The sequence below is a fragment of the Aspergillus pseudonomiae genome (assembly GCF_009193645.1).
Source record: "Aspergillus pseudonomiae strain CBS 119388 unplaced genomic scaffold BDV37scaffold_15, whole genome shotgun sequence".
Taxonomy (NCBI): Eukaryota; Fungi; Ascomycota; class Eurotiomycetes; order Eurotiales; family Aspergillaceae; genus Aspergillus; species Aspergillus pseudonomiae.
Window position 1 is genome coordinate 309,049 of NW_022476007.1, and position 14,084 is coordinate 323,132.

Below are 14,084 nucleotides of genomic sequence, written 5' to 3' on the forward strand. Positions count from 1 at the left end.
TGCAAAGACAATCAATATCTCCCAGACAAACCATGTCTGCAAGAAGCTGATGCACCTCATGATTGAAAACACTTCTGGGTGACAAATGGAAAGTAAAGAGTGTTGGTGTCGATAGATATTTTCATGGACGTTAGAGCTGAAGTATCCAGGTATAAGTACTCGTCAAAAAAGTACCACCCAGAAACAGTATGATGACTACTTTAGAGGGCTTGAGAGCTCAGACTAAACCATAAATGAGCAAAGCCTGTCGTCAAACCATTAAGAATGCCACCGCTAGAAGCCTAGAACGCCCAACGGATTAGTTGCCCCGTTCTGAGGGTTACAGAAAAATTGCCCAAATGAAGTATCTCAATTCACATATAGGCTTCCTCTTTGAGCCGAGTCTAATGCCATATATCTTTAGAAGATATAGAGACCCAAGACACCGAACCAACGGGCTGCGGTGGTGTTGATGACGCGGTTATAGTAACGCAACTGATGTGTCAAGGCTGGGGGCTTTGACAATATCTGAAATCTGGCCCATGATGGGCGTTATGTGAAACGCAATACCGTACACCGCAAGAATGCTGGGGTGACAAAAGGCCTTCGTTTGAGCTATATTCCTACCAGTGTCCTGGTAATGGCTATTATATCAGACCCTCAGAGTTTATATCCGCTCGCAGGGCAACTGCCTGGCATCCGGGTATTCTTTGTTAAACCTGCTAAGTAGCGGACTAGATAGCCCAGGATCACCGCGTGCGTTACACTATTAAGACTATGTATTAACCATAGGATCTACATATAATAATATCTTGGTCCCGGAAAGGGTCTTAGACGTGTTAAGCTTCCAACCGTTGCACAGCGGGTCCATCGGCGTTATTTATGTAACATTCTGCAGCTACATGGAAACTTTGAAGCATTGCAGTGACATATGCTAGGATCCGTTTACGCCAGGCTAGTACCCACTTGCAGGGGTCATGCTGTCCCAGGGGAAATGCTGCATACATTACGCGGCGTCTATATGCTTTTTAGATCGACAAGCAACCGACTTCTCAGAAGTATATGCTTATAACCCTAGAGTATAAATAACATGAAACCTTATATACTGGAATTCAGTTGGATATAGAATTATAAATATAATTACAGTTTTAGATATCTACTATCGCTATGCAAAGATACTGGCTTTAGGTAAAAGAACATATGGAAATGTATATGTATGTGGAAGAAAACTCGATTGGTGATATTGTGTTTTACTCGTGAATAATCAGAACGGAAAAAGGGGGAAAGCTTAAGTCCATCATCAATCATGTGTGTTCTCAGTTCCCTGCTCAAACAAAAGGTAAAATAATACACGAAGGGTAGTCGGGGCCAAGATGAAGGGTGTGAGTCCCATGCGATGCAAGCTCTTGGAACTCGTTGTCTTCCTTGAACTCACCGCGCAACAGCGGGCTATTCCCATGTACCTGCACCTGTATACTTTCGCCAGCCTCGTACTCCACACCCATAGCCCATATGCCGATCTCCAACTTTACTATATCACCCGGTGTGATATATTCATCACGGTCATGTGGATGGAAGGGGTAATTCTCGAGCAAGGACCGGGAACTGTCAATGGCTCGGCGCGACGCACGAAGGATACCTAATGATCCAACATGGAACATCAGATTGTTCTTATTTCGAGCGGGTATGTCATCGATGTTATCTTGACTGACCCCGTGGTGTGCAATCGATGACCAGGGAATGTTGAGATTCAGCAGAGCTTTCCCATTGGCATCCAACTTGCGCACAAGCACATACACGTCCATATCATGGAAGTCGGGGCATGACATGTACACGACTGCTTTTGGAACACCTGCTAACCGTGTCCGGGTATCGAATGTGTGCGTGAAGCTGGCGCAGTCCAAGTACTTTTCCGAATTATAAGAGACTGATGCTTCTGCCTCCGGTATATCGACGCTCAGACGCCCACCAGGGTGGAAATACATTTTCCGGTAGTCGGTGCGTGGGATGGGGTAATCCTCTTCGGCAATATTATACAGTGGCTCTTGGTTAAATCGTAGGATGGTGGTCCGGACCTTTGGAGTCTTCTCCCAGTCGTTGTCAACGCCATTTAGGTAACGATCGAAGAACCTTGCAAGGTCATCGGCGGAGTCCTTGCAATTCCAAATGTCGTACCATTCCTGCCATGGACACAGACGAAGCCATTTGTGTGAAGATTTCACCTGCAACCAGCCCCGCAATGAACCCATGGTATGTACAAAGCTTGTGTAGGACGCGGTGATATAGGTGGGAATGTTAATCTTGGCAATGTCCGGTCGTTTGTCTTTCCAATACAAGGCGTCGGCTTTGGGGTAGCGCCGATACATTTCGTGGAAGTCCTCCACCCCACCGTGTCCCTGAATATTAGTGTCGATAATAAAGTCGAATAACCCGGCGTCAAACACTCCGCCTCTGACAAACTGTTCACGGTACAAGTCGCCACAAGCCTCCCAGGGAGCAATTGCCTTCAGAGAAGGCGGCTGCAATGCGGCGATGAACCACTGAACAATGGCCAAATGAGAGTTACCAGCCAAGCCGACACTCCCGTTGCACCACGGCATCTTGGCCACGGCCTCGATTACATCGTATCCATCCTCAGCCTCCTGCGTACCCATAATCCCCACCGTGCCTTCAGAGTCACCGGATCCGCGAGCATCGACATTGATGATGGCGAATCCACGAGGAACAAAATCAGCAGGGTCCGGGCCCTCAAATTTCTCCAGACCACTGAGTACCCCACTGGGTATCCCGAGGCCCCACGGTAGGAACTTTAGCATGGAAATACCATTGAACTTCTTGCCAAATGGACTCCAGGCTAGGATGGCGGGCACGGGTTTTGTAGTGTTGGCAGGACGGTAGATGTCGCAGTATAAAGTGCTCCCATCACGAACCTTGACTCCTACGTCATGAGATGCATGGATGTCACAGGGTAGTGGCCTGGAGCCATTCTGACTCCAACCCGCAGGAAGCACTTCCTCACGAAATCCGAAGGGTTGGTAATTATTTCGGCCCACGGAGGGCTTGTCAATTGGTCGAGTGGCGACAGGGACTGGTGACGGCATTGTTGGAGAGATTATGTATGCTGGATGCTGACTCCTGTTGTCTCTTGGCCAACGTCCTCCCCTACATCTTTAAGTCATGAATCTTACCAGTACTGTGGGGAGCTTCGGCAGGGATATTGCCTTCATGATTCCCGTTATGGGGAAGTTTTGAGGCTAAAGAGGGCATTCGGGCGAGTTCGGCCGAGATCGGCTCAGCTGGAGAGAAACACTCGGTAGATGCCAACTCACTGCCGATATAGACAGGAAACGCTGGAGAAATCACAAGATTCACTCTCTTAAGTTCTGGAAGAGTTCGGCCGTGCTATTATCTCGTTGGTAAAGATCTCGGATGTGGAACGTTCCCTTTATAGCCGAGAAAGAATCGTCACAGGTTTAAGTCTGTACATACGGTCCACATCCCCAGAGTTTGGGTAGAATATCCGTTTATTTCAGGAATATCATTATTGCTACTCTTCTATTCGATAACTTCTCCATATACACGACAGTATTAGTGAATTATGGCGCCTTCTCGCGTTGATACACTCGAGCCTTTGAGCACATCCAACCCTCTGAAGACTCAGCAAAGCGCAAAGCAAGAAACTCATTACGGTGACTTTCGTGATGACTTCTTCAAGAATGGCTATACAGTGATCAAGGGCGTTCTGAGCAAGGAGCGCGCGCGTGAATACCAGAGCGAGGCACTCGACTGGCTGGAGTCATTTAATATCGGATTCGACCGCCATGACAGAAGCACTTGGAAGAAGGAAAACCTGCCTCAGAGCTTCAAAGGTGGAATGTATCTTCACTTTTCTGCGGCACACGAGAAGTACATGTGGGATGTTAGAACGTAAGTTTGCTCAATAGACACAGGCCAAAGAGTCGGATGACTGACACTTTGCGTCCAGCGAACCCGGCGTTATTGAGCCATTTGCGAAGCTCTGGGGAACCGATGAGCTGGTTGTCTCCTTCGATACCGTCAACATCACACTCCCTCAATCCATCGTGGGTGAATATGATTCCAAGCCTTGGCCTCACTGTGACCAGGCTCCAGAGCGCAAGGGATTAGCTTGTGTTCAAGGCATTGTCAATTTGTCCGAATCTGGACCAAATGACGGTGGCCTCGTCGTCATGAAGGGATCCGCCCCGCTCTTCGATAAGTTCTTTGAAGAGAACCCAGTGACGGGCCCCATGCCATGGCGAACTGCTAAGCACAAGGACTTCCATCCATTTTCTGACAAAGATCTGGACTGGTACCGCGAACACGGCTGTGAATTGATCAAAGTCTGCGCTGAACCGGGTGATTTAATTTTGTGGGACTCACGTCAGATGCACTGGGCGCAGTTTGGAGATTCTGACCTTATTCGCACCATTGTCTACGCAACATATACACCGGCAGCCTGGATGTCGGATGAAGACCGCGCAGCAAAGAAGGAGCTATTCGAGAATTATGAAACTACCACCCATTGGCCACATACCAACCTCTACACTCATGGCAAGGCAACAGTCAAGGTGGATGGAGAGGAAGTACCGGACCCCTTGGAAAGGGATGAGCCTCTGACCAAACCAGTGAGGACTGAGAGGTTGTTGCAGCTAGCTGGTGTTGTTCCCTACTAAGTTGGGAAGCGTTGGAAGTGTTGGACCTGTTGAAAGATATCAGATAGGAGATTGTACTGTATATTCAGTTATTACGTATTCAATTCAGCAGTTTTCCATGATATGATCTTTGTTGGAATGCTCTATCAAATGCACAGGGTATAATAGGTCTTAGTACGCAAACCGCTTAAGCTTAGGATGATATGATTGTAGGATTTACTTTCCAAAAAACTCGAACTCAACATGCTAGATTAAGAAAAATTAGACGTTCTGGTACCATACTTTCATAAATAATGTTTGAAGATTACTGGTGGGCAAAAGCGACACAGTTGCGCATTAGTGGCCACAAAGCCTTCAGTTATTACCTTCGGACGACCACTTACCGTTACCAAGCTGTGTCAAGTGGTAAAAAAGATAAGACTACTGTTTTAATTATTGAGGCATGTCGCCCTCACAGGCTAACGTGCGCCTAGCGGGTACGGAGGGGCAAAACTCGGTCGAGCTCGGGTGAGTCTTAAGTATGGCTAGCCCTTGCTGTCAACGTTAACCAGCCGTGGACGGGACACGGACCTGCCTCGGCTCCACATTCGCTGTCCCGGTAGTTTCTGGCGACCTTAAGGGCTGCTGGTTGGTTTCTCCGCGATCGGCTACCGACCGGTACTTGGGTTCCCCACGGGGACCCCGTGCACGCAGAGCGGCGCTATAGAGGTGCCGTAAAAAGGTGTCTCCCAATACGCGCGAGGATATTTCCAATGGGACATCTACAATCCCTATATTAACGGTGCAATCACCCGATATCTTCTTCAGAGGTTATAGAGTAGGTCGACATAACATATCAAAAATGGCGAAGGAGGTCGACGCCGCGCATCATGAATTTGCTATTACAAAAGACTCGGCGCAGAATGTCCCAACAGGAACGGTGAAGCTAGTCGAAGATGGAGAAATTGTCTTAATTCCAACTCCTTCCCCTGATCCCAGAGGTAGGACGCACACCCAACTGCAATCGCCTACCCTTTCTTCAACCATTGTTGCTGACAATAATGAGATCCTCTCAACCTACCCCAATGGCAGAAATGGGTGATAAGCAGCACTTTAGGAGTTTGTAAGTTTTGATCTTGTTTTTCCTCTCCTTCATACAACTCTGAGAGAAATTGCTGTGAGATAAGAGAAATATTGACGGCACGATTGTTGCCTAGTTGCTGTGTTGAGTGTCCTCATGACCTCTGGGATGGGTCCCATCATCACTACCATCTCGGCCTATTACGACGGTAATCCCAGAACGAACGATCTAATGACATATCCAACGTTGTTCATGGGACTTGGAAACGTAATCGCTGTACCACTCGCCGAGGCTGTGGGACGTCGCCCAGTATTCCTAACCTCTGCTTTAATAGTGACAGTCGGGTCAATCTGGTGCGCTGCGAGTGATAGTCTGGCCTCGCATATTGCTGGACGGGATGTGCTATCTTTAGCCGCTGGGCAGTCGGAGGCATTGTGTCCTCTCATCATTCAGGTACTCCTCCCATATCTGGATTCAATATACACAGAGCAGAGACTGACATTCGGCTGCACCCACGACATTGTAGGAAATTCACTTTGTTCACGAGCGCAGTAGCAGATTAGCATGGTTCAGCGCTATCCAATCTATAGGTAGCGCTGCCTTGACCATTGCTACAGCCTACCTTGTTCAGAGCCTAGGGTGGAGGTGGTGGTACGGCATATTCGCTATCATTAGCGGCGTTCTGTTTCTGGTCTCCTTTGCACTGGTCCCAGAATCTTTGTATGAACGGCCTACCGACGCTTTCGATGGTCAAGTCCATATTCAGCATGAAGGCGAAGACCTGGCCATTGTTCGCGCAACTACAAAGCGCAGAGTCGAGTTAGACTTCACACGGTATCAACCGCGTACATGGCGGCACAGCCTGAAGATCTTCCACGGTCCCGCAAAGTGGTCGGTAGCGATAGAATGCTGGAAGCACATGCTGCAGTGTATCTTGTTCCCCAACATCCTGTGGGTCGTCTTGATGAACAGTGTCGTGCTCGGGATCTATGTGATCATGGTCACTGTGTTCGGAAGCATTCTTACGGCCCCGCCATACAACTATCCCGCCACAGCTTTAGGCCTTGTCCAAGGAGGCCAGATAGTCGTCTCAATGATCCTAGTCCCTGTTCTCGGATACGGTGGAGACAAGTTCCACGAATGGATAGCAAGACGCCGCAACGGCGTGGCCGAACCCGAGTTCCGCCTGATTCCCATATTACTGCCTGTCATTGTGGCACTCATCTCATGTGTCATCTTTGGTCATGCTGGCTCCGACCCCTATCACTGGTCGCCGTGGGCTATCACAGTCGGTTTCAATGGGATTTACTTCGGATTTATTGGTATCATTCTGATCGGATACACATACTCGCTTGATAGTTATGGAGAGCGAGCAGGGCCTATTCTGGTGCTGATCTGCGCAATCCGTGGCTTGATCTCCTTTGGAATTTCTTTTGGCGTCACTGAGTTTGTCACAGAGGTGGGTTATAAGCAGGCGTTGAATATCTGTGCTATCATCATGGGAGTTGTCTCAGCTTTTGGCTTCGCTGTTTTCATCTTCGGTTCGAAGATTCGGTTCCTTACGATGAAGTATGCTGTTGACAAGAAGACGGCTGAAATATAATACGTCCGGAATATGCTTCTTCATTGCTCTGCACCCGCTAGATAGCTCGAATGTTTCCTTTTTAGTACAAAGTCTAATACAGAATTTTCTTCTTAACTAAAGTTGTATGATTACGGGTTGTTCATTCTTGGACCATACATTCAAACATATTAAGTTCTCTATTCTTCGTTCATGATCGATACCAGAAGTAGAGAGGAAAATATAGATTAGCACCTTCATATCATATGCTCCGAATGTTGTATTTTCCATCTTTAGATGACGTGAATAGTTCATAAGTAGAGATTCTGGTGCGGTACATAATTAACATAACCATTAGACCGCTTAGGATTCTTTCATGAAGTCATCAAGAGGAACTGAATCAAGCCATGGCATCGACATATCAATGAGTTCCAAAGAGGATGACAAATCGCCGAAGTGAGGTAGTATTTCGCTCCACCCAGCACCTGTTGTAAAGTCCCATTCAAAAGGTACTTCTGACTGTATTGTAGAATCCCCGGATAGTGTACTATCAACCCCGTGGCTACTGCTCGGAGATGACGGCGACGTGTTTCCTGGGTTGTCAAAACCTGGCTCGGGAAACAAATACCCTAAGGTCGCATCGGCATCTGGAAGGGAGGCCCACAAACGAGGCGACGCTGTTAACCTCACAATTTTCGAGAGTACGAGTCGGTTGATTTCTTGCGATGGATCTATGATATCGTATAGATGGGACAGCCGCCGAAGGACGAGTAATGCGCCGTGCCGCGTCTCTGTGAATGACTGCTCGAGCAGACTGATGCTTAGTCTAACTAGCTCCCTTTGTTCGCTCAATTCGGGAGGCGATCGATACTTCCGCAGGCATATCAGATCTATAATAGTATAGATTCCTGCGGTTATTATGGACGCCGTCACTGCCCAGAACTTGTGGAAATGAAGGCATGGTGCGTGTTGCCTCCGCTGAAGAAGTCGTTTTGCAGCTAATATCCCATGCTGGAGGACATCCCTCCCCTCTTCGTTGGGGGTTTCCAGGATGTGAGGCAATATGGCAACACAGAGATGAATTCGCCAGCTATCTAGACAGTTGTGGAGCAAGTATCTTTGCACTGTGGTCCAGTTGGGTTCATGCCCTACCACCTCCATTGTGGCCTCCAGGCCTAAAAATGTGAGGTGGGGTGGGAAGGATAATGAGACGCGATCTAATTCTCCAAGAGTATCTTGTAGCACTTTTATATCCCAGCTTTTGATGGATCCGGCGTGGTTCTGTATAGTAATGGCCAATTGAGCTATTGCTCTATGATATTCGAAGACAGAGGGACGGCTCGTCCCTTCATTAAAGCTATGTGGTGAGTCTGGGGTAAAGGTTCCATCAATAAAGGTACTTTGGCCTTCTTCTACTTCCAATACTGTTGTGAAAGACTCTGGGTGGATCGTTGTCGGACGTGACCACACAGCTATCCTACGTCGTGTTAGCGTTTTTTAGCCTCTCTGGCCAGGCATATAGGCTTACCAGTCACAAACCACAAGTGTCCACCACAGCCTTCGAAGCACATTCTGCTGACTTGAGTTGGACTCTAGGTTGTCCATGTGTGTGCTCGCTGTTCCACGGTCATGCCCAAGACGATCGAGCCCAATGAGTCGAGCAACATTCACCGCCGTACCATGAAGTATATATTCCTGGTCTGATTCCCCGAGATTCTTATGAATCACATTCAGAATTGCCAAGGCCTGGACGGTTCGCAAGCTTGGCTTACCCGTGTAGTTGGCATAGTTCAACTCTTTCAAGGCAGCAGCTCGCCAACTACGTGACAACTCTATAGATCCCCTGCCCAATGAAGACCGCACAGAATGATCCCGGGCTGAGAAGCTTTCATAAACCAACTGGAGATTATGTATCTTCTCTTCACTAATAAAGTATACGCCAACCTGGAAGCTGGTCAGATCGCTGAAGCTAAGATTGGCAGAAAGACTTACGGCTAAGACACTTAGATACACCGCGATCCAGGCATGGTTCCTGAGACTATTCCCTTCGTTTGCGATCAAACTATCCCAGAAAGCTTCATGTTCTCGTATGAAAACTGATGCATCCAAGGCACAATGAACCCACCCTAGCTCTCTTAGAGAGAACTTGACGATTACTTCGCTCCAGTGGCGGGCGGGCAGACAAAGCATTACATGATCGTCCCACGGGCGAGTACTATCAGCATGGCTTTGGCCTGGCTCGACTGACAGCTGAAATGGCAAGCGCTGAAACTCGCTTAAGATACTCTCTGGGGACTGAAAGTCCTCTACGGCTGCTGTACGTCGGGGGATATTTGCCTCCACTTTTAGCATTTCCGGTCGGGAGAGAACGGCCTCCAGCTGCTTTATTCGCATTTTAAGGCTTATGTTCTCCTCTAGGAGCCTCGACGTGGTGCCAGAGGTACTATCGTCTGACACATCTTCGTCCACTGCACTGTCGTAAGAGATTAGACCCGTTAAACCAAAATGTATACTCTTCTTTGACCAAGAGTCGAGAATATTGCATTGGGGGATCTCACACCGTGACTTTCCCGGCAACCTTAACGACCTCTCGCATACAGGCAGCCGACTCCCCTCGTTCAATGCATTTATCACAAGGTATTCTCTTCGAGCATTTCACTTTCCTACGGGTGCATTGTATACATGACCGAGGGACCCTCTGAGTCTGTCGCATTTGTGGTCGCATGGTTCCGACACGATAAGTACTGTTTAACAGACAGTCTCAGGCTCCTGTCTAGAGAGCATCAGATCTGATTCTGGGGTAACAGTCCTCGTTGATTAACGATTCATATCTTGCCTCTTCACTAAGCGAAGTCTCGGTTGAGTTCGGGTGAGTTTGGTCAGCTGACCGCAGTCCGGCCAATCATAATTGAGCTTTCTAATCCCATCTTTGGATAACTGGATGGCAACTAAAGAGACACAAGAGGATTAAAGCTCATGCATCAAGCTTTTATATCCACATTACACTAATACTGAAAAGATTTGGCAGGGCCTGGCTTTTTTTTTTTTTAAATCCAAACAGCGTTAAAATTATTAGGGACAGCTCACCACCCATTTAGGGCTAATTCGTAATGCCTCAGGCTCCAAGGCTGGGAAAGAAACTGTTACTAGTTGAACCCCTCATTCCATACAGCCTCAATAATTATATATCTTTAGTTAATTATATGCAAACTTTCTCTTATATGTCCATATATACTTGCTTTGCGACTGTAATTACGAATGACGATGCTGCATGCCGCTATCTAATGAATCTAACCCGCATGTCGGCAACACACAGTAAACAATAAGTCTAAAACATCATAGCCAGTGCTAGAACGAAGGGAAATATGGCAGCAGTGTAACCAGGCAGTTCCCTGGGAGCCAGACTGGTCTTGATCATGAGCTGTGGCTCATAATTCTCGGGCTCCGTACTGTTTATAGTTCCATCCCAGCAGTAGTTCTTGAAACACTGAGAGCAGACATCAGGCAAGGTAGTACCGGTGCGTTCAGCAGAGCGCGAAAGAATAGCACACCCCACACATGATGGCCAGCTGGCATCCTCCGTGCCATTCCCACGGGTGGCAACATTATAACCGTTCGTGATCATGGCATCACGGTCCTCGTAGCTGTAGGATAGGTCGAAAGTGGACGTATTAGAAAGAAATGTATAAGGAGCGTTTGGAAGGTAGACAATCAGCGGTGCTGGCCCAGTCAGGTTCTTGCTATCGCATCCGAAAAAGGTCGGACGTTTGTTCAGTCCCAGGTTGATGAAGGTATTGGGGTCAGGGACTGCAGGGAACACGGTTCCGTTGCTGACAATCGAGCTCAGACTCCTTTCGTAGGTGCGCACTAAGGACTTGCCGGAAGGCCAGCTGTGGATATTAGCTGTGGAGTCCACGGCGAAGATGACATCGACATGGCGCTCTGGCTGGATCAACGGATGTAGTGGGACGTTTTGTCCGTCTTCACCTCCATCTACGACACTCAAGTGGGACCGGTTAGCGATAGCCGGCGTAGCACCAGTATACTCATAGAATGGGTTGGGGTAATTGGCAATATCGTTGTTGTCCTGGCCCAGATCTTCGAGAATACTTGCGATAGCCGACTTGAAAATCTTAGGAATCTTTGTGCCATTCAATCGTAGCAGCCCTTGATTGAAGAGAGAAGACGAGGTACCCATGACATAGCCAGCATTGTCGAAGCCCCGAACACACGAGCCGTTGCTAGATATCTGGCCACCTTTGAAGTCAGAACCCAGATATTCTAATGGTGCAAAGCTATAGATAGCAGGATCAAAGGTGCCAAATTCCCAAGGATTGAACTCGTACACAGTAGAATTACTACCGATAACTAATTCACCGGGGTTCCGTCCATCCGCGACCAGAATGGGCAGGGGGGTTTGACCTCGTTGGAAATTCTCCATCAAAGCAATTGATGACCAAGTATAGTCGGGACCCCCGCTGCTGGCATTGATAAACTGGTAGGAGAGTGCGCGGCCCCAGTAATCGGTAAGGGATGTGTTAAAGCCCGCCTCTTTCTTAGTTTTTACTGTGTCGACTAATTCACTCCAATAATCGACGGTGTTGAGGAACTGGAAGTGCTTCACGTTCGGACCCTCAAGAATGTTGTTTGTTAGATCCCAAGTATTCTCACTCGTCTGAAGATCGCTGATGGTGGTGAAATTGTTGATAAAGACAGATCCTACCAGCCATCCACCGCCGCTTAGCGCTGAAAGGTAAGTGGCAGACTGCAAGAGGCCTCCCAGCTGACCAGAAGCGGTCGAATTGGTGGTTCGACTGTCAAAGGCCTTGAGAGCCCCAGCACCGTTTAGCATGGCGCGATATCCACCACCGGACACGGCAATCCCAATGTTGGGTAGATTGGACATGTTCGTAGACACTCGGTCAATATAAGCCGATGCATCGAAGTTTGTCAGGTTCAGGCGACCGAGCAAATTCTTCAGGGGCGACACAACTTCCTTCCGACGCGACTCGAGCCAGTCTGTTTCATTCTGGGATAGCTTGGATGCACTGCGCACTGTAGGCTTCACAGCAGGGCAAGAGACATTTGCAGGAGCGTATTCATCTGGAGCATTCGGCAAAGCGCGTAGGTGAATACCAGGGGCGGCACTGGCCAGGGCAGCCCCTAGCAAGAGTGCATTCAGTTTCATATCGTAGGTTGAGGTTTATAGAGAATATAGGAAAACGTCGGCATGAATCGTTCAACACAGTATACAGTACAGTCTAAAAGTCAGACAGGCGACTCTTACTTCGCTTATAGCTATGTCTGTAGGATTCTGCTTCGGTCCCATTAGGCAACCACCAAAATCCTTCTCAGCCCTAACGTTGGCAGGGATTCAGCCTTATGAGCTGTGGTAATGTTTCATCAAAATTCCAACTAGCGGCTATGATGGGTCTCACTATTGAACTAGGCTACCACATAGTACATCCCTTACCCTATTAAGCACCGCGGAGATCCACACCTGGGCGAATAAATGGGGCCTCCACCAGATAGAACTCCCAGGGAATGGTCTTGTTTAAGTTCCAGGTTGAAGGATTCCTTCTAGCTCCGCGGACATTCAGGCATTCATCAATCAGACCGCTACCCGCGGGGCCCGCCTTCCCATAAACGGTGGCAATCCATTATAGCAAATTTGGTTATACTTGCTTCAATGAACTTCTACCTGGTCGGATGGAGCAAGGACTCTTAATCTATCCAGGAACAATAAATGTACAGCTTGACTTCTGTTGTTTCAGAGAAAACTAAAAGCTATAGGGCTTTCTGTGATATGATGATTAGTGTGATATAGGGTTCGTGCTTCCCAATGGAAATCTTCTTTCGCCTCCATACTACCTAGCTCATCAATTTTAGGGTAAGTTCTTCTCAGGATGTATCAGGCTTTATCTTCGTGCAAATGCTTTTGATCACTGAGATATGTATGATAATCCCGCCATGGTCTCTCATTTGCCCAGTCTCTCAGGGAGCAATTCATTTCATCATTATTGTAATCTGTACGCACGGATATTATCTCAATGGAAAGCGAGGTCGGAAGGATACTAAGTATTGCAAAACCCTAAACCTAAGCAATATTATACCAGATGGAAGGTATTCTATAACGAATCTCCCAGCCGTGACGGTCGGCAGCTAAAACCACTGGGGTTGTTATAGGGAGAGCATCAGGGATACCAAGAGCTTCTAGGAAAGGTGCAAAAAGTTGGCACGCTGCCAATTTTATGCCATCCTCGAGGGCTAATACTTGTATGAATTGCTTTGCCCGGTCATGGATAACAACGTCTATCATCTACGACCTCCGTTTGATACCGTGAGAAGACCTTTCCAAGTCCGCGTCGGAGACAATGACAATCGCCTTTGAAGGTGGTCCTCTTCTAGACTTCTTTATTGTGAGACCTTTTAGACAGCCAAAATCTCACGGCTCTACCCAACCCTGAAAAAGGATGGAGTTTGAAGCAATCTTCTGGTGTCAAATCCAGACGGGGTGCTTCGGCAGACAGGAAAGCCATCTACCCCATATCCTGACAGAATATATGGAGCCACGTTGAACCCCGGTCCCCAACTCTGTTCCAAGTAAGGGGCACTAGGGGCCGTAGCAATTAACATTCCTAGGAAGCAGAAACAAAAAGGAAACGCCCAATGCGGGGCTCGAACCCGCGACCTTGAGATAGCAGGCTTTCTAAGAGATAGTCTAAAAGTCTCACGCTCTTCCAACTAAGCTAACCGGGCCTTGATTAGTAACGCCAGATTTTAGAAGGCTACCAGAGGGAGGACATGCAGT

General features: G+C 47.9%; 4 protein-coding genes and 1 non-coding gene across 5 annotated transcripts; 1 reads left to right on the plus strand and 4 right to left on the minus strand.

Moving 5' to 3' along the window:
* Positions 1-1,307: 1,307 nt before the first annotated feature.
* BDV37DRAFT_291853 (CocE/NonD family hydrolase) lies at positions 1,308-3,080 on the minus strand (the record flags this gene model as incomplete). The annotated part of the gene is made up of 1 exon (XM_032089046.1): positions 1,308-3,080. One exon carries the CDS (start codon positions 3,078-3,080, stop codon positions 1,308-1,310), a length of 1,773 nt encoding a protein of 590 aa, XP_031944041.1.
* Positions 3,081-3,577: 497 nt separating this feature from the next.
* On the plus strand, positions 3,578-7,679 carry BDV37DRAFT_291855 (MFS transporter; the record flags this gene model as incomplete). The annotated part of the gene is made up of 7 exons (XM_032089047.1): positions 3,578-3,906; positions 3,965-4,656; positions 5,011-5,057; positions 5,503-5,632; positions 5,698-5,754; positions 5,849-6,165; positions 6,239-7,679. 7 exons carry the CDS (start codon positions 3,578-3,580, stop codon positions 7,313-7,315), a joined length of 2,649 nt encoding a protein of 882 aa, XP_031944042.1. The 3' UTR covers positions 7,316-7,679.
* On the minus strand, positions 7,041-9,998 carry BDV37DRAFT_291857 (Zn(II)2Cys6 transcription factor; the record flags this gene model as incomplete). Its single annotated transcript, XM_032089048.1, has 6 exons — positions 7,041-7,745; positions 7,794-8,643; positions 8,674-8,750; positions 8,802-9,217; positions 9,266-9,746; positions 9,832-9,998. 6 exons carry the CDS (start codon positions 9,996-9,998, stop codon positions 7,637-7,639), a joined length of 2,100 nt encoding a protein of 699 aa, XP_031944043.1. The 3' UTR covers positions 7,041-7,636.
* Positions 9,999-10,298: 300 nt separating this feature from the next.
* On the minus strand, positions 10,299-12,597 carry BDV37DRAFT_242441 (lysophospholipase family protein). Its single transcript, XM_032081321.1, has one exon. It carries the CDS (start codon positions 12,459-12,461, stop codon positions 10,602-10,604), a length of 1,860 nt encoding a protein of 619 aa, XP_031944044.1. The 5' UTR covers positions 12,462-12,597; the 3' UTR covers positions 10,299-10,601.
* Positions 12,598-13,936: 1,339 nt separating this feature from the next.
* BDV37DRAFT_t67 lies at positions 13,937-14,032 on the minus strand. The gene has a single exon. It is a non-coding gene; the product is annotated as a tRNA-Lys (tRNA).
* Between the last annotated feature and the right edge of the window lie 52 nt (positions 14,033-14,084).

Coding starts and splice junctions, on each gene's coding strand:
- BDV37DRAFT_242441 (XM_032081321.1), bottom strand. CDS start 12,461: ATGAAACTGAATGCACTCTTGCTAGGGGCTGCCCTGGCCAGTGCCGCC.